Raw genomic sequence first — 20,955 nt, 5'->3', positions numbered from 1 at the left:
TATTGCGCGGTGAAAAGGGGCAATATATTTCTATAATTAAATTAAATTAATTCAAAAAAATATTGTTTTGAGTTTAAACGAGGACGGAAGCTAAATTTGAGAAGCCGAAGTTTGAATACCCTTGCAGATTTCAGGAATTAAAATTTGACTACAATAGGAACATGAATTAATAAATATTTCATAATTCAAAAATTAAATTTTTCACCCTATTGGTCTTATGGGAGCTATAGCATATAGACGTCCGATCGGAACGCGCTTTTACCCTGATCAATGTATGCTCAACATAATACGATTTGGAAAGACTCATGATAATAGCTTTTACACTTTTACATCAAATTTTTAACCTATTTCACCCTATTACTCCTATGGGAGCTATAGGATATAGACGTCCGATCGGCATCCGTAGACACGGCAGTACACCCCCCATACACCATCGTGGGAAGGCGTGGGTTGCTCAAAAGATCTGGATTACGCTACGCTGATCCCAGTCAGCCACGCCAACTTGTTTCTCGATTGCGGAGCCGAATCTCCATCGCCCCGTCGACAATATCATCTCTAACCTGGAAAACCGTTTTGCTGGACTACGTAACGCCACAACGGTAAGGTTACGTCATCAGTGCCAACGCCGCCAGAGCGCTCGCGCCAATCGCTGAGTCCTCTGGTCTCATTCCGCCGTCACTGCAGTGCTTTTGGTTTTAACCTCCAAGTCCACTGTACACGCATACAGTCACCACGAGTGCCAATAGCAGTCACCGCGCAACGCATCAACCTGGAACTGGTTCATTGCGGAACAAGAGCGTTGCCAGATATTCGACTACATAAGTTGGCAGCATACGTTTATAACCACATACCAAAAGCCTAAATTTTTAATTACATACACTTTACAAGGGCTTATTGTAAGTTATCCACAATAACCATATGTCCCACACCGCTGCACGTATTAAAACAAAGGCGATCCAACATAAGCTGGAGTATTTCCCGCATTGGAACAGCAGTCGCCAAGGCGGAACAGGTTGAGAAGCCCAATGCCGCGCTGACGCCAGCCGAACTCACGTGTCGGCAAACTATTTTGGAGGCCTATTTCAAACAAATCATGGCCGTCCATACCGAAATCGAGGCACTCGACTCAACCGAGGAACAGCTAAACACCGGCCGAGCTGGAAGATATGTTCATCGCTATAAAGGTCACCATAAAGGATCAGCTTGGGGACGACGTGCACAATTCTACGCCGCTCGCCCAAGATGCGCTCCTCAGGCCTGGACCAACTCTTGTGCTCCCAACCTTTGCTGGTGAGTAATCACCTCATAAACTATCTCAGAGGCGCCGCCTTAGAAACCATCAAGGCGTTTTAAGTCACTCCAGAGAATTACAGCAAGGCCTTACTTCGCCTAAAGAGCAGGTACGATAACCCCACCATCGTATTCCTAGACAACATAGCGTCACTCTTCAAATTGCCAACTGTGACCACTGAAAATAGTGTACAGTTGCGCAGCCTGATTGATCAGCGTTGTTTAACTTGTTGCGATCTTTAGGATCCAAAGCGCAGATAGCTCAAACGATGTTGATTGCCGACTTCAAAACATTACGCCTGCCCAACGCCTAGAAGAAATCTCGAAATCTAGAAATCTCTGTGCACAAACTGAATAGGCAAGGCTCATCATTCATCAAATTGCCCATCCTCAAATTGGTGCAGAATATGTTCACGGCTGCATCACACTATGCTTCACTTCGATCCGTAGCTGAACACCGTTACTTACGGTACCGTATCAGTGCCGTATCTAGCAATTCACCTCGCCGATCAACATGCAAGTTCACATCAAATTGGAGCTGAAGCCATTAAATTGTGTTTTTATGTGGATGACTTTCTCGGTGGAGCAGATACGCTAGATCAATTGAACCAGATTTAAAACGAAGTCATCGTTATCCTCACGGCCGGCAAGATAGAACTGGCAAAATGGCACTCCAACCATCAGGATTTCGTCAATGATAAAACCGATCAAGGAGCTAAATCTCGACGACAACCACATTGGGACTAAAGTGGAACCAACGAGAGGATATCTTCAAATTCTCGGTGACCTCATCCCTCTTCAATCCCCTGGGACTTGTCTCGCCAGTTATTATGATGGCAAAATTCTTCTACAGGAAATTGGACTTCTTAGACTGCAGTGGGACGAATCAGTGCCAATGATACTCCAACAAGTGTGGCTTTCGTTCGTGTCGTCGCTACAGCATTTGGACTCTCTGCTTATCCTACGTTTCTGCCTGCACCCCCATTCAGAGAAGCTACAACTTCAAGGCTTCAGCGATGCTTCAATAAGAGGGTATGGATGTTGCATTTACGTGGAAGTTCATTTAATCGTCTCAAAGTCGCGTGTGGCACCAACGAGAAAGAAGTCGATGCCGCAGCTCGAGCTCTGTGAAGCGCATCTTCTAGCACGACTCTACAACCAGATAAAGGCTGCCTTTCCACAACACACGCCCGCTACTTTTCTGTGAACAGATTCACAGCTGGTGTTGCATTGAATTCGACAACATGCTGCGACTTTCTACGTTTGTCGGCAACCGGATATCCGATATCCAAGAATTCACGCCAGGCTTTCACTGGAGGTTCGTTCCGACACGGCACAACCCAACTGACATGATCTCCAGAGAATGCAACCTTTCACAACTCACCGAGTAAACTCGGCATCGTTTGACACGATTACATGATTACAAAAAATAATCGTGGCATCGCCAACTTGATTACTTTTACTCGTGGAATCGGCATTGGCGTCGTATCGTGCAGGTCTCGAGTACAAACGAATTTGTAACGTTCCATTTCATACCTCCTAGGGCTCCACACTTTGGCGGCCTCTGCGAGGCTGCTTTTAAGAGCGCCAAGAATCTCTTGTGCCGCACGCTCAAGGATGCCCCACTGACCTTCGAGGAGCTCTCAACTGTCGCTGCTGAGACTGAGGCGATCCTAAACTCTCGCCCGCTCTCTCCACACTCATCGGATCATGGAAGCGTGTCAGCGCCATCAAGCAACACATCTGGAGTCGCTGGTCTACGGCCAAATCTAACTGGACGACTGGATCTTCGAATGGATTTTCGAATATTGCAGTGTGTCCATGTCCCTCCTCATCCATGGCTGTTAGGTCACATCGAAGCACCTATACCAGGAAAGGACAACCACGTCCGAGTCGCTTATGTCCGGACGTCAAAAGGAATTATAAGGCGACCGATTCATAAATTGGCCCGTTTACCAATTAATTTAAAGTAACTAGGTACTTTCAATGGGGCCGGAATGTTGGGCCACAATTGAATCTTGAGAAAACATGAATGTAATTGAATGTAAGTATTGATCTTTCTTGAAGTCTATTGATCTAAATGTTAACCTGAGCTGCGCTCTTAGTGGTAAAACTTCACGCTCGCATGTAACTCACCACACTGGCCACGAAGGCTATTATACGACGTAAGAATAAAGAGTTCAATTTTGATACTGCGACAATACGGTTGTATTTGCTTCACTAACTTAATTATCCCCCCGACTCCCTACAGTCTCGTGTGGGTCAGGAAAACGCTCCTGCTCCATCCAACAGATGCTCTCAAATTCAAAATCTGAACATCGAAAATCGGCGCTCCTTTGTGAAAGGAAAGTCGCTTTGCTTCAATTGCCTACGCCCTGGCCACCGATCTTCACAATGTGCACAATTCGTGCAATCACTGCAATGGCCGTCATCATTACATCCTGAAAACATGGATTCCATGACAATTGCTTGTTCGGACACTGCACAGGCCAGTTCTCAAACTTCTGGATGTAGCTCAACTTTGGTCGCCCAGACGCAAAACAGCACATCATTAACACAGTCACCGGGACTCAAAAGAAGCACATTGCACATCTTACACAATTTGCCGTGTGCTTTTGGATAGTGGTTCTGAGCTATTTTTTCTGGACGTTGATGTTCTTTGGTCAGTAAAATCAAGTGGCCCTTACGACACCAATCAATGCTTATTACGCACGGAGCACTACACCGTTTTGGGCGAGTAAACGAAATCGCGGACAAACAAAAATACAATTTCACAAAAGACAATTAAATATACATGCAGGTCAAAATACGAATAGTCAAGATACATAAAGTAAAACTTATTATTTGCTAGGTAGGATAGTATTATTGATTTAAAGATAGGCAGGGAGTCGTTAGTAGATATTAGGTGGTATAGTCTATTATAGTCATTGCAGAGTACTTTAAAAGGTTCATGCATTGCATAATTAGAGATACAATGATTTAGAACTAGAGGAATATAGTTTTTTTGTGAATCTATTAGGCACATTAAAATGCAGGCGACCCAGTAACTCGGGGCTCTCCACATCACCATGAATAAGATTCCTGATAAACGTAATACCATGCATACGTTTCTAAACGATGCGTCAACGCACGTTCACCCTTAAGAATACTAGTTTCCGGCATATCTTCAGTTAAGGCCGAAACTACTAGAGGTTTGGCAACGCTGCATATCAAATCAATGGTGTCACTGCATACGATTTTTGTCGCAGCCCATGTGCTGGGAAAAATCATATAATCACTTTAACGTGACGATATTGACGAAACAGCTTTAAGGATCTACGATGGACTACAGTTAGCCGATACATCGTTTAACACATCTTCACCTGTAGACATTTTACTGGGAAATGAACAACTTTGGTTCGTTCTGTGAGGTGATAAAAATAAGACGTCGATGGAAATATCATTGCCATCAGCTCGATCTTTGGATGGATATGGGCACTTCCATAATGTCGCTCGGGACATTTGCACACCTTTAAAGTTGAAAAAAAATTGGAAAAAAATTGATTTTATTTTTAATAATGGGCTTTTCTTTTCACTGTTCCCAGGCTCTATTTTGTGTAAAAATCTTGATTTTGTACCACTTTTAGTTCTTAAGATATCGTTAAAAAACTGCCGTATTCGCTCGGGACAAAAATATAAGTGATTTTCGGGGAAGTTCATTTAACACCAGAATTTAGCGAATTCTGATGGAATATTTGAATGCAATTTTTTTAAACGTTGTCCAAATATGTCGCTGTGAAATGGTTTTGGTTTTACTCAAAAATGGTTTGCCGTTTTTTTTATGCAGTTTCAACCACATTCGCTCGGGACATGTCGCTCGGGACATTTTTTCTTAGCCTCTATCCCTCAATTACTGGCTGTTTTGCTTTTAACTTAATAGTTCAACATTTAAATGAAGCAATCAGTACAGAAAAATGTCACATATTAGCATTCCTAAGAGCTACTACTCAACCCAACAAAAAGTCGTCCAAAACAAAAACAAAAACAAAAACGTTGTTTTTCATATGAAGTTTTTTGTTTTGGAGGACTTTTTGTTGGGTTGAGTACTAAGCCTAAAGGATAAATTCACTACTGAAGACGGGTCCAAAAAATAACAAAAAAATAGCCAAAAACTGATTTTTGCGTATATTGGTGGGGTTTGTAATAAAAATAATTAAACTACACTCCAAATTTGTAGTTAAGGTCAGTATCCAACTAATTAGAAACTAATATCGGGGCAAAATCATGTGGAACTATGTTTTATTCAAGTTTCAAGGTTTTTGGCTTGGTGGACATTTTGCTGAAAGTGCCCATATTTACTACCGTTGCAATGCCGCACCCATTAACCGCCAACACGCTCGTAATGCCTTACACATTGGGCCCAGCATTCAACGTAGCCTTTTTCACGTATGCCCTCGCTTTCGAATGCACAAGTTTGTGTTTTCGGCGGACATAGTCAAAATGTTTCGCCAGATCTAGGTTGCCCCTATGCACCGCAACTTTCAACCGATCGTATGGAGAGATGCTCCAAATGATCCTCTTCAACACTTTCAACTCTGCACAGTTTCCTATGGAACAAGCTGTGCAGCGTTTCTTGCTGTTAGGGTAATGGACCAACTAGCGCGAGACCACCAGGATGAGTTTCCCACAGCATCAAAAATTGTGCTTGAGAACTTTTACGTAGACGATGTCCTCACTGGCGCAGAAACTGAAGACAAATTACTTAGCAGCCGCGACGAACTCATCTTGGCAAATGGGTGTCCAACAGCTGCCGCCTAAGCCATACCAGTCAAGACGAGCTTCCAATAACCAGTGCGGTGAAGGTTTTAGGAATGCATTGGAATCCCCAAGACGACGTCCTGTCCTACAAGGCTTAACTTTCCACGGAGCCAGAAGCTACTAAACGGGAAGTATTGTCAGATGTCTTACGAATTTTCGATCCTCTAGGTATTCTGGCGCATATGGTAGTACAGTTCAAAATCCTTTTCCAAGAACTTTGGCTACTTGGCCTGGACTGGGATTCAAAACTCCCACCGAAGCTGGCTGAGTGGTGGCAGACCTGACGCGACGATATTAACTACATAACCAACCTACGGATTCCACGTTTAGCACACAACAAATCGGGAAAAATCGAATTACATGGATTTTCAGACGTCGTATACAGCCGTGTAAGCAACGTAGACGGCACCTGCTTGGTGTCACGTATGGCAGCCAAAACACGCGATGCGCCACTAAAGCAACAAAGTCTTCCTCGGCTGGAACTCTGTGGAGCACTATTGCTCACTCGCCTTCTCTGAGCTGTTAAAGAAGGCTTAGATCTCAAGGACATAATTGTGCATGCTTGGTGCGATTCCACGATTGTCCTTTCATGGCTGTCACACACCCCATCAAAGCTGAAAACCTTTATCGCCAACCGTACTTTGGAGATCCTGGATGTCAGACCACGCAGCGCATGGCATCACGTTGGCTGAAGGGATAACCCTGCCGACTGCGCATCGAGGGTAATGGTAGCAGCCAATCTCATGAGCTATGAGCTGTGGTGGAAGGGTCCACATTGGCTACACCTTAACGATCTGCTTGCTTTAAAGCTGCGTAGTGGCAACAATCTCAACACAATTTTGGACACGCCCATAATGGATGGGCTAATAACCTCTTTACTTTGCAGCCGTATTGAATCTAAACCTGAAGCGTCCCCGATTGAGTGTATATCGCTTCGAGTTTCTTCCTGGACCAAGCTGATTTGCTGCACTGCTTATGTTCTACGCTTTATAAATCGAAGCAGAATGAAGAAGCGGATTCCGTCAAGCCTCACACTCACGTTTGAGGAAATCAGCGAGGCTCGCAAGAAGGCTTCTCATCCGATCTACACCTGTTCCAAAGGGGAAAAACTGTTGCAAATTCGTCAACACTTCGAACACTTTCACCCATGGTTTGCAAGAACGGCCTGCTTCGTGTAGGTTGGCGCCTCTTAAACTCGCTACTACCGTAGGAAGTCAAGCATCCAATTATTCTGCCGAAACATCATCGCATTTATCTGCTTATTTTGGAGCATGAGCACAAGATACATCTTCATCCAGGTGTGACAGCACTTTTCGTCATCGTTCGCCAACAATATTGGATAGTTGGCGCACGCAAGCTTACACATGCTTGACACAAATGTGTTCGCCAGCGCCACAAAACAACTAATCAATACATGGTGGACTTGCCAGCTGTTTGGGTACGTCAAGCATATCCATTTGAAAATACTGGGTGCGACTTTGCCGGACCGCTTCTGCTCAAGGTGCACAAGAGACGGAATCCACGAAAGGAAAAGGGATACATCTGCACTTCGTCGTTTTATCTCCCGTCGAGGCAAGTGTACCCATATCTTCAGCGACAACGGCCGCAACTTTGTGGGAGCTAAGAAGGTGTTAGACGATATGTATAAGCTCATCCTGTCAGAGCAGCATAACACTCAAGTAACCCAAGTGTTGGCCAGCGAGGTTATCAAATGGAGTTGTATACCACCGCACGCACCCCACTGGGACGGAAAATGGGAATGAGCTGTTCGCTCCGTAAAGCTTCATCTGCGTCGTGTCATCGGGAATTCCATCCTCACATTTGAGCAGATGCACACCCTTCTGGCTCCAATTGAGTCCGTCGTCAATTCACGCCCTCTCTTCGCTACGTCAGACACCGAGGTTTCCTACTTGTCACCCGCACACCTGTTGATTGGACTTCTTATACATCAGTTCCAGAGGGCGATCTTGGCCACATAGCAGTTAACCGACTAAATTCTTGGCTAAATGTTCAGGCAATGTTACAAGGCTTTTGGAAGAGGTGGCATCAGGAGTTCCATACTACACTTCAACAACGCCCTAAAAGGAATACGAAGAGGAAAAGCGTTGCTACTGGGACTTTGGCGGTCATCAAGGACTCAAATACATCCCCGCCGCTTGGACTTTGGCGCGCGTAAAAAGCTGCGGACTTCATCAGGAGAATGTTGTTCATCAGGTAGGATGTTGAGGAACCTCATAACTAATCACAATAATTTGGTATATTTAATAGCATGTAAGATATTCCTTCTTGAGATGGTCTGGTCTCACTATTTTTCTTTCTCTCTCTCTCTTGTTTCTGACCACGAGCTGTCGACATGAATAAAGGGTTCATTTTTATTGTGAAATAATTGATTATTATTCGATCAACACAATTCGAAAGTGGTCTTACAAAACATTTAGCGTGATCTATTCACCATCACTGAGCTTAACTAAAAATTTGGAGTATAGTTTGATTATAATATAATATAATATAATATAATTATATGACAAACCCCGTCAATGTACGCAAAAGTTAGTTTTTATACCCGTTACTCGTAGAGTAAAAGGGTATATTGAATTCGTGCAAAAGTATGTAACAGGTAACATGATCACTAACCGAGTCGATCTAGCCATGTCCGTCTGTCTGTCCGTGCTTAATGGGTTAAGAAAATGTTTGTGTCATTCAAACGGAATTGAAGTGTTTTTTCCATAGGTGCCAAAATGTTTATATTATAAGTTCAAAATATGAGTACAGTTAACATTAAAATTTGTAAAAATACTTTTGACTAGGTTTGTACATGTTAAACTATTAAGTTAAAAGCAAAATAACAAATAAAAAAATAAAAAAGTGGTGAGAAAAAATTTCCCGAGCGAATGTGTTTGAAACAGCAACCAATTTTTGAGTAAAACCAAAACCATTTTACAGCGACATGTTTGGACAACATTCTAAAAAAAATCGCATTCAAATAGTCCATGAGGATTCGCTAAATTCTGGGTTGAATAAACTTCCCCGAAATCCACTTATTTTACGACAGCATTAAAGCTTTAATCGCGCTCGCGATTCGCCCCGGGTCTCACCCCTTCGTTAAGTTAGGCTTAAGCGTTTTTATATTGAAATTAAAGAGTTAGTTGTTATATGAATCTCATTGCGCAAACTCCATTTCTTCGTCGAGTAAAATCCCGAATTTTCACTGCAATCATAAGTTTCGCGTTTCGTTAATACAAAATAGTATTAAATTTTCATGGTGACCCCGACGTGATTAGCAGTGGAACTCGAGTTGTTATTTTTTTTTGGTGAAACAAACAAATAAATCGCTCCGGCTTTTTACAACATTAAAGTGATCTGTTGCTGCCGATTTAATTCGTCGTTGCTGCCGCCAAATAAAATTGTTGCCGCCAATTCATTTTGTTGGAAGTTTGCAAGACTTTGCAGGCTTCTTCGAGTTCATTGCCGCTGCTGTTCTCAATCGCCGTTAGCTGGACCAGTGTACTTGTTGTTGTCGCTGTTAATCCGCTGTTCCTGCCTACTTTAATTCGTCGTTGCTGCCGCTGGAAAATTTTGGCCGCTTCAGTTTTTAAATCGCCATTAAGTGGACCAGTGAAATTGTTGTTGCCACTGCTTGTCGCCAGTTGCTGCCCACGTAAATTCGTCGAATTTTTGACCGCTACAGTTTTCAATCGCCGTTATCGCCAAATTCACCGCTTTAATCCCCTACGCACAGGAAGGAAGTCATATGGATTTGAAGAGGGAAGTTACCGACGGATGTGAATCGTCCCACCAGGTATAGAGTGCTAAAAGTGCATTAGTGTGAAAAATTCGGTAGATAGCGAGCATTCTAACCAAGAAATAAATAAAACTTGAATGCATTAACGATTATAATTCTGATACATACATCCATACTTATACATATACATATTTCGTATTATAAATAAATAAGTGAATCGCTTCAATCAAATAAATATTTGTCGGCTTCCTGGTTGTTTAAAAAATAAAATGCCCCCATTTCTCGTCGTAGTGAACACCAATTATATCCTTGCAAAAATTAAAAGGGTAAAAGTTGAGAATTGTTAAAAGTTCTAATTCGAGAATTAAATTCCCGGCAAATTTTCTACCGCGCATTTTCCTTAAATTTCCCTCGCTTTTCGCCATTTCCCGCGCTTTAGGCGTCAGGTTTTTATATTCGTTGCCCTTAGCTATCGGTCAGTGCATCATTCTCCGTTAGCATTGCGTTGAGCACCGCCAGCCCTACACACATACACACACACACACACACAGACAGCGTAGCCCGTTCTTTCGAGTTCTCTTTCGTCGTTTTCGTTTTCGATCGCTGGAACGGTGCAAGCGTTGCCGCTGCCTTGGCGTGTGCTTCCCTACACTACGTGCGGACGGCATATTATTATAATTGAATTATTATAATAAAATAGGATTCCTTAACATAATTCCGCAATTCATTTAAATAACTCCCCTACACTGCTTGCGTTCAGCTTATTCCTCACGTTGGTTATTATTTTTAAACTTAATAAATTTAAAAACAAATTTTTGTTTACATTTACATACATATAATTTAAAACTAAAATAAATTAAATTTTAAACTTTTCAACACCAAAAAAAAACAAGAAAGGAAGCTACCTTTGGCCAGCCGAAGATTATATACCCTTGCAGATAAAGTAATACTCACTCGGTGCAGTTCCAGGGATTCCAGATTCAGTTTCTATTTTTGAATTTTGTTTTTAAGTAGTCAAGAATTAAAACGCCTACTTCCTACAAAGTAACAATGAATTTTCTTATATATGTTTGAATATTCCTATGGAGCCTTAAGATATAGTGGTCCGATCCGGCTGGCTCCGACATATGTACTACCTGCAATAGAAAGAAGACTTTCGGGAAAGTTTCATCGCGATAGCTTCAAAACTGAGAGACTAGTTCGCATAGAAACGGACAGACGGACAGACGGACAGACGGACATGGCTAGATAGACTCGGCTATTGGTGCTGATCAAGAATATATATACTTTATGTGGTCGGAAACGTCTCCTTCACTGCGTTGCAAACATCTGACTGAAATTATAATACCCTCTACAAGGGTATAAAAAAAATTTCAAAATCAGAAAGTAACAACAAGGACATCGAAGAGTTGAAAAACCAACGAGATGAATATATGAGGGGTATAGAGCGAACGCAAAGATGTTTAAATGAGGGTCGATTCTCTTTAAATACGGTTGAGTTAGAATGTCGATTAGAAATCCTAAATACACACAATATACAAAATTAAATTGAAGCGAAAGATGGAGGTGATGTGTACCGCGAAGAGTTAGAAGAGACTGCGATAATAGCAAAATCGTTGCTAATTTCCCTAATTGCGGAAAAAAAGCTTAAGAGCGTTGACAATTCCGCTCCGCCGGCAACGCGCACACCCCAATGCCGTTTGCCGAGCGTTGCTCTTCCAACCTTTCGTAACTTCTGTTGACAAAGATGACAGCTGCACGTTATCGAAAAATTTAACCATCTAATATCGTGTTTGGCTGGAGACGCGCTAGGAACAGTCAGGGCATTCCAAGTTACAGCGAATAATTATCCAAAAGCCCTGGCTAGCCTAAGGCGGGTGTACGATAATGATTGTTTAATTTTCTTTGACTATATATCGACACTGTTTAATCTGCCAAAGATTTCCCCGCCATCAGCTACAGCCTTGAGAAATCTGATCGACACAGTCACAGCGCTGTACGATTCTCTTTTGTCCATTGGGGATGACAAACGTATTACGAATGCCATCCTCATCCATCTAGTAATGGGCAAAGTCGATGCAGGAACTATAAGAAAATGGGAAGAACAGTTAGATTATACTTCGCTTCCTGTTTGGAGTGAGTGTGAGTCGGCCCTGAACAAGCGCCATCAGCATATGGTTGCCGAAGAAGCGTGTAAGCCAAAAATTGTTCAGCAGAGCCAGGCTTATCCTAAGAAGAATGGAAATAGGAGTTTTTCGTTTGTTGCTGCCATGGACGACCCCGAAGTATGTGTGTTTTGCAACTCAGCAGAACATCAAGTAGGAAATTGCACTGCTTTTGCTGCTCTAACAGTTCAGCCAAGATTCGAATTCGCAAAAAAGGCTCCTTTGTGCATTAACTGCCTCCGAAAGGGCCACACGGTAAACAGATGCAAATCGAAAAGATGCAGGGTGTGTAAGCCCTCACACCACACATTGCTGCACATTTACTCGCCATCAAATCTCGCGTTGCCAGCTCCTCCTCAGCCCACGCTCTTGCAGAATACTCCATCCACTTCGCATGTTTTGCATGCGACTGCATCGGATAGAGTTATTCTTGCCACAGCCATCGTGAGCGTCCAAACAAAAAGTGGCGAATTAGTTTTGGCTCGAGCCTTGCTCGATTCTGGTTCACAAATAAATTTTGTGACCGATGAGCACGCTTAGAGACTTCAGATTAAGAGAGAGGACGTGTGTTTTAGCTTGCGGGGCATTGGTGATACTAATGCTCAAGCAACCAAGAAAATTCACACGATAGTCAAGTCGCGAGTGGATAGCAGTCAATTGTCGTCCGAATTTTACATACTAAAAAATATTTCTGGTTATCATCCGGATCAAACGGTGAACACCAGCGGCTGGAGGGTGCTTGAAAATATTCAATTGGCATATCCATTCTTCTTCAAGCCCCAAAAAATAGATATGCTTATAGGCGCAGACTCGTTCTTTGAACTATTGTCAGTCGGCCAGATAAAGCAAGGGCCTGAGTTTTCCATTTTGCAGAAAACAGTTCTCGGCTGGATAGTGTCAGGGAGATGTGCCTCAGAAAAAATAAGAAATACGGAAAAGTTGGTACATCTCAGATGCCAGGAGGAAGTGTTGGAGTCAATCGGCGCAACCCTGCAGAAATTTTAGTCTGTGGAGGACTTGCCGCCCAAGGCCGAGGTCCATACTCCTGAGCAGCAACTTGGTGAGCAACACTTTGAGAAAAATACTCAAAGATTGTCGTCCGGGAGATTTTCGGTTCGTCTGCCGTTCAAATCTGACCCAAACACTCTTGGTTCATCATATGAAGTTGCGAAACGTAGATTTTTATCGCTTGAAAGAAGATTATCCAAAGAACCCTCTTTAAAAAAGATGTATCTGGAATTCATGGAAGAATATGAAGCGATGGGCCATATGTGTTTCACTAACAATAAAATTCCAGACAGTCCGCACACTCAGAAAAAAAATCGCCCTGAATTTTAGAAAATCGCCATACTTTTTAAGCCAAAGGCAGCTCGCCTTTTTTTTAGAAAAAATATTTCTAAAAATTAGAAAAAAAAACAAGAAAGGAAGCTACCTTCGGCCAGCCGAAGCTTATATACCCTTGTAGATAAAAGAATACTAACTCGGTGCAGTTCCAGGGATTCCAGATTCAGCGTTTCGATTTATTTCAATTTTGTTTTTAAGTAGTCAAGAATCAAAACGCCTACTTCCTACAAAGTTACAATGAATTTTCTTATATTTGTTTGGGAGCCTTAAGATATAGTGGTCCGATCCGGCTCGCTACGACATATGTACTACCTGCAATAGAAAGAAGACCTTCGGGAAAGTTTCATCGCGATAGCTTTAAAACTGAGAGACTAGTTCGCATAGAAACGGACAGACGGACATGGCTAGATAGACTCGGCTATTGGTGCTGATCAAGAATATATATACTTTATGTGGTCGGAAACGTCTCCTTCACTGCGTTGCAAACATCTGACTGATATTATAATACCCTCTACAAGGGTATACAAATTTCTTAAATTTAGGGTTAGTTTTTGCAAAATTGAATAAGAAGAAGAAGAAAAAAAAATCGGGAGTTATGCTGACTCCTCCCCTCTGTCGGTGTGGGGTGTTGTTGTTGGGGTACCCGTTTCTCAACTTATTGTTCTCTCCTCTATTTAAACACATGGATGACGTCACGATGTTTGTACACAAACACACTTTTAATCTTAAATTGTAACTGAAATAATAACTGAAATTATTATATTATTTATTAATGATAAACATAAAAATCAAATAACTTACTATCTTGAGAAAAACATTTGGGTCGCTCGCGGGATTCGAACCCCTTACCTCACAGTTTGCAGGCAAACACTCTACTTGCTGCGCCAGGGAAGCATCACGAGAGGCGCTGTACAAAGTACATTCTCATTCTGTTCTCTTGGGTTCTAGGTTTATAGTCTTATTTATCCATTATGTGTGTGTTAGTTTACCTAAATCCTTATTTGTATTAAAGTATACATATTAATGCGCAAAACAAAAAATAAAAAGACGCAAAAAATGTCCGCCTCTACGTGGGATCGAACACACGCTTCCGAATATAAGCGTAGAAAACAAATAATCCGCTCGCATTAGACCCCTAGGCTACCGATTGGGCCAATTTTCTAAAATGTAAGGCGGTTTTTTCTTAGTTTTAAAGAAAAATTTCTGAATAACAGAAAATTTTTCTAAAAGTGGATAACAAGAGGAGTTGATCTTATCAGGGTTAGTTTTTCTTATTATTTAGAAAAATATTTCTGAAAAATAGAAATATTTTCTGAATTTCAAGGCGATTTTCAAAGTATGGCGATTTTCTTAAATTTAGGGCGATTTTTTTTCTGAGTGCACTATTTCATTCCGCACCAATGCGTGCTGCGACCTCAAAGCACCTCGACAAAGTTGAGAGTGGTATTCGTCGCCTCGAGCCGTACATCGACGCAGGTCGCGTTGAATGACATCTTGATGGTTGGCCCCACTATTCAAGAGAAGCTGTATTCGACCCTGCTTCGGTTCAGACTGCACAAGTTTGCGCTTGCAGCAGACGTAAAAAAGATGTATCGTCAAGTAATGGTTGACGAAGCTGACCGAAACTTTCAGCTCATAGTGTGGAGACGAGATCCGTCTGAGTCTCTAAAAATCTTCAAGCTGAACACCAGCCCCCTAACTGGCGATTCGGTGTTTAATGCGGCCTGGAGAGATCGCGCAGGATTCGTGTCCAAAAGCTGCCAAGGTCATTCAGAATGACTTTTATGTTGACGATTTGTTGACTGGCGCCAGATGCGTTAATGACCTGTTAAGCCTTCGAGACGAAGTTTCTCAGGTATTGCAAGAGGCAGGATTTGAATTGGCAAAGTGGTTTTCTAACTGCCCAGAGTTGACCGCATCTGAAAGCGCAGTCATGCCGCTAACGGCAGACTCAGACGTAACTAAAACCCTTGGCGTGGTTTGGTTGCCGGGTAAAGATTACTTTCAATTTCGGTTGGATGACTCTTTCCTGGATCTTCGTGCGACAAAACGAAACATGCTGTCGGTGACTGCCCGACTTTTCGATGCGCTTGGCCTATTGTGCCCTCTAGTGACTAGGGCAAAAATGTTGTTGCAGGAACTGTGGCTTCGAAAGTTAGACTGGGACGAGTCGCTGCCGATGCAACTGCAGACATCTTGGGAAGCTTTTAAGGGAACGCTGTCGCAGCTGCCCAAGATCAAGGTATCGCGATTCGTTCATACAGACGCCAAAGTCCCGGAAGAAATACATGGTTTCGCTGACGCTTCCATGCGAGCGTATGAAGCGTGCATCTACGTTCGCACTAGTACCGCTGAAGGTTTATATGATGGACGTTGATGCACTACGAGCAGTACAAACAAGTACCAAGCACGTGCTTGTTACGCGCGGGACCCTTTATCAATTAGGGCAAAAATGCGAGTTCGCGGGGAAAATACATGAAACAAATAGAGACGGGACACATAAAGATTATAATGGCTAAAACTAAGATTGAAGCAAATGAGATAATATTTTGGTTTTTAAGATAGCGTTAGATGTTGAAGTGCAAATTAAATGATAAAAATTGTTATAATTTGTACATAGAACGCGAAAGGGCTCATGCAAAGTAAAATTTGATGTACATCGAGGCAAATTAAGAGGGTAATAATTTCGTGTTAGTCTAACGGGAACATTAAAAGTTAAACGGTTTGCCTTTTCTACTGAATCGATATCACCTGTTATAAGATTGTGCATAAAAATAGTACCAAGCATTATTCTACGGTTTTCAAGTGTTGGTAAATTAAGAAATAGTAATCTACTCAGGTAGGGAGGTAGCCTTACGTTTTGATCCCAGTTCAAACTACGAAGGGCAAAAAGGAGAAATTTTTTGTACCGACTCAATACGGTCGATGTGCACTTGATGTTGTGGACTCCAAACTGAAGAACAATATTCCAAAATAGGACGGACAAGGGAGGTAAATAATAATCTGGTTGTATAAGGGTCATCAAATTCTTTTGACCAACGCTTTATAAACCCAAGAACACTCATAGCTTTATTGACAATGGCCATTATGTGGCAGTTAAATTTAAGTTTTGGGTCGAGTAGAATACCTTAATCGTTAATCTCTAATCTAATAGAATTAAAGGGATAATATTTTGGTCAGTAGCAAATTCCACCCAGAACGGATTGACCTAAAAATCTAGAAAAATCAAATTAATTCGGAAATAATTTGGCGCAGAGTGTGACGTAGAGATTAAAACAAAAAACGACCCCAAAAATCGATTTGTTTTTTTTTTTTAATTTTTTCTTTTGCCATTTCTCGCCTTCTCTGAGCTGTTAAAGAAGGCTTAGATCTCAAGGACATAATTGTGCATGCTTGGTGTGATTCCACGATTGTCCTTTCATGGCTGTCACACACCCCATCAAAGCTGAAAACCTTTATCGCCAACCGTACTTTGGAGATCCTGGATGTCAGACCACGCAGCGCATGGCATCACGTTGGCTGAAGGGATAACCCTGCCGACTGCGCATCGAGGGTAATGGTAGCAGCCAATCTCATGAGCTATGAGCTGTGGTGGAAGGGTCCACATTGGCTACACCTTAACGATCTGCTTGCTTTAAAGCTGCGTAGTGGCAACAATCCCAACACAATTTTGGACACGCCCATAATGGATGGGCTAATAACCTCTTTACTTTGCAGCCGTATTGAATCTAAACCTGAAGCGTCCCCGATTGTGTGTCTATCGCTTCGAGTTTCTTCCTGGACCAAGCTGATTTGCTGCACTGCTTATGTTCTACGCTTTATAAATCGAAGCAGAATGAAGAAGCGGATTCCGTCAAGCCTCACACTCACGTTTGAGGAAATCAGCGAGGCTCGGCAGAAGGCTTCTCATCCGATCTACACCTGTTCCAAAGGGGAAAAACTGTTGCAAATTCGTCAACACTTCGAACACTTTCACCCATGGTTTGCAAGAACGGCCTGCTTCGTGTAGGTTGGCGCCTCTTAAACTCGCTATTACCGTAGGAAGTCAAGCATCCAATTATTCTGCCGAAACATCATCGCATTTATCTGCTTATTTTGGAGCATGAGCACAAGATACATCTTCATCCAGGTGTGACAGCACTTTTCGTCATCGTTCGCCAACAATATTGGATAGTTGGCGCACGCAAGCTTACACATGCTTGACACAAATGTGTTCGCCAGCGCCACAAAACAACTAATCAATACATGGTGGACTTGCCAGCTGTTTGGGTACGTCAAGCATATCCATTTGAAAATACTGGGTGCGACTTTGCCGGACCGCTTCTGCTCAAGGTGCACAAGAGACGGAATCCACGAAAGGAAAAGGGATACATCTGCACTTCGTCGTTTTATCTCCCGTCGAGGCAAGTGTACCCTTATCTTCAGCGACAACGGCCGCAACTTTGTGGGAGCTAAGAAGGTGTTAGACGATATGTATAAGCTCATCCTGTCAGAGCAGCATAACACTCAAGTAACCCAAGTGTTGGCCAGCGAGGTTATCAAATGGAGTTGTATACCACCGCACGCACCCCACTGGGACGGAAAATGGGAATGAGCTGTTCGCTCCGTAAAGCTTCATCTGCGTCGTGTCATCGGGAATTCCATCCTCACATTTGAGCAGATGCACACCCTTCTGGCTCCAATTGAGTCCGTCGTCAATTCACGCCCTCTCTTCGCTACGTCAGACACCGAGGTTTCCTACTTGTCACCCGCACACCTGTTGATTGGACTTCTTATACATCAGTTCCAGAGGGCGATCTTGGCCACATAGCAGTTAACCGACTAAATTCTTGGCTAAATGTACAGGCAATGTTACAAGGCTTTTGGAAGAGGTGGCATCAGGAGTTCCATACTACACTTCAACAACGCCCTAAAAGGAATACGAAGAGGAAAAACGTTGCTACTGGGACTGTGGCGGTCATCAAGGACTCAAATACATCCCCGCCGCTTGGACTTTGGCGCGCGTAAAAAGCTGCGAACTTCATCAGGAGAATGTTGTTCATCAGGTAGGATGTTGAGGAACCTCATAACTAATCACAATAATTTGGTATATTTAATAGCATGTAAGATATTCCTTCTTGAGATGGTCTGGTCTCACTATTTTTCTTTCTCTCTCTCTCTTGTTTCTGACCACGAGCTGTCGACATGAATAAAGGGTTCATTTTTATTGTGAAATAATTGATTATTATTCGATCAACACAATTCGAAAGTGGTCTTACAAAACATTTAGCGGGATCTATTCACCATCACTGAGCTTAACTAAAAATTTGGAGTATAGTTTGATTATAATATAATATAATATAATTATATGACAAACCCCATCATTGTATGCAAAAGTTAGTTTTTATACCCGTTACTCGTAGAGTAAAAGGGTATATTGAATTCGTGCAAAAGTATGTAACAGGTAACAGGATCACTAACCGAGTCGATCTAGCCATGTCCGTCTGTCTGTCCGTGCTTAATGGGTTAAGAAAATTTTTGTGTCATTCAAACGGAATTGAAGTGTTTTTTCCATACGTGCCAAAATGTTTATATTATAAGTTCAAAATATGAGTAGGGGAGAGTGGGGGAATTTCGTCAGCATTTTTTCAAAGCTATTTTTTGTCCATCTTGAGACACGTTATCATATTTCTATTTTTATTGTTGAATGCGGTTAGCACCAAGCTTTAAAATTTGACATTCCCCTATTTTTTTAATTAGCTTGGTGATTTATAAAAAAATAAAATGTAAAACCAATATACTGGGGCAATCTCACCACACAGGGGGGTAAAATCACCACACAACTGGGGAAATTTCGTCACCTGAAAAATGTAGGGAGTTTAACGCCTGAAAATATGCTACACTGATCAAGCGTACCATTTTTGTTGACGTCCTATATTTGTTGCTGCTGCTGGTAGTCTGTTCGTTAGCCAGCTCGTCAAATATAAAAATATGTATTTAAAATAGGTGCGAATTTACCCTTAGCGTAGGGTGGCAAAATTTCCCCAGACCGTACTTTTTTAGAAATAATTATTTTTCTTGCGAAATTAGGCGCGAAGTTAAAAATCACTGACGCAGAAATGCACATTATAGCACTGTGTATTATATAAAAAATCGTGTATCTTATTCCTTTTGAATTGTGGCATACAGAAAAAATTTCGTCGAGAACTAAATGTAGCTTTTGAACTGTTAAAACACATTTAATATTATAGCTTAATTATCTTGGCCTTCTGTGCAAAACAAATGCATTGGTTGTGTCTGGCCGTCTTGAAGGACTAAAACAAAAAAATTATATATTTTTACGACTTATGGATTCCGAGATATTGCAGGTGACGAAATTGCCCCTGTGACGAAATTCCCCCACTCTCCCCTACAGTTAACATTAAAATTTGTAAAAATACTTTTGACTAGGTTTGTACATGTTAAACTATTAAGTTAAAAGCAAAATAACAAATAACAAAATAAACGAGGACGGAAGCTAACTTCGGCAAGCCGAAGTTTTAATACCCTTGCAGATTTTACGAATGAAAACTTGACAAGAATAGCAACATGAATTAATAAACAACAAAATATTTTATAATTGAAAAAATAAAATTTAAAAATTTTTCACCCTATTGTTCCTATGGGAGCTATAGCATATAGACGACTGATCGGCACGCGCTTTTACCCTAATGAAGGAATGCATAAAATAATAAGATTTGGAAAGTTTCATGTAAATAGCTTATATTCTGCGCGAAATATCCTGAAAAACGTTAAATTTTTACCGATTCCACCCTATTGTTCCTATGGGAGCTATAAGATATAGACGTCCGATCGGCACGCGCTTTTACCCTGATCAAGGTATGCGTAAAATAATAAGATTTAGAAAGATTCTTGTCAATAGCTCTTACACTGAGCGAAATATCTTCATTTTGTGAAAGTTATATCCGATTGTTCCTATGGGAGCTATAGGATATAGACGTCCGATCGGGTCGGCTTTCAAACTTGATCTGCGTACACATGTTTTAGGTCGATTGTGAAAGTTTCAAGGCGCTAGCTTTTAAACTGAGCTCGCAAACGGTATTGAAACAGACATACAGACGGACAGACGGACAGACGGTCAGACGGACAGACGGACAGACGGACATGGCTATATCGACTCCCCTATTGATCCTGATCAAGAATATATATACTTTATGGGGTCGGAAACGTCTCCTTCACTGCGTTACAAACTTCTGACCAAAATTATAATACCCTCTGCAAGGGTATAAAAAGTGGTGAGAAAAAATTTCCCGAGCGAATGTGTTTGAAACGGCAACCAATTTTTGAGTAAAACCAAAACCATTTTACAGCGACATGTTTGGACAACATTCTAAAAAAATCGCGTTCAAATAGTCCATCAGGATTCGCTAAATTCTGGGTTGAATAAACTTCCCCGAAATCCACTTATTTTACGACAGCATTAAAGCTTTAATCGCGCTCGCGATTCGCCCCGGGTCTCACCCCTTCGTTAAGTTAGGCTTAAGCGTTTTTATATTGAAATTAAAGAGTTAGTTGTTATATAATCTCATTGCGCAAACTCCATTTCTTCGTCGAATAAAATCCCGAATTTTCACTGCA

The 20,955-nt window shown here is 41.8% G+C and overlaps 1 protein-coding gene across 1 annotated transcript; it reads left to right on the top strand.

The window, feature by feature from the left end:
- Positions 1 to 15,271: 15,271 nt before the first annotated feature.
- LOC138912955 (uncharacterized) lies at positions 15,272 to 15,715 on the top strand. Its single transcript, XM_070214998.1, has one exon. The coding sequence runs from the start codon at positions 15,272 to 15,274 to the stop codon at positions 15,713 to 15,715; it is 444 nt and encodes a 147-aa protein (XP_070071099.1).
- Positions 15,716 to 20,955: the final 5,240 nt, after the last annotated feature.

This window comes from Drosophila takahashii, chromosome 3L (assembly GCF_030179915.1).
Source record: "Drosophila takahashii strain IR98-3 E-12201 chromosome 3L, DtakHiC1v2, whole genome shotgun sequence".
Classification (NCBI taxonomy): Eukaryota; Metazoa; Arthropoda; class Insecta; order Diptera; family Drosophilidae; genus Drosophila; species Drosophila takahashii.
Note: the sequence above shows the minus strand (reverse complement) of the source record. Positions and strands in the feature narration are given on the sequence as shown.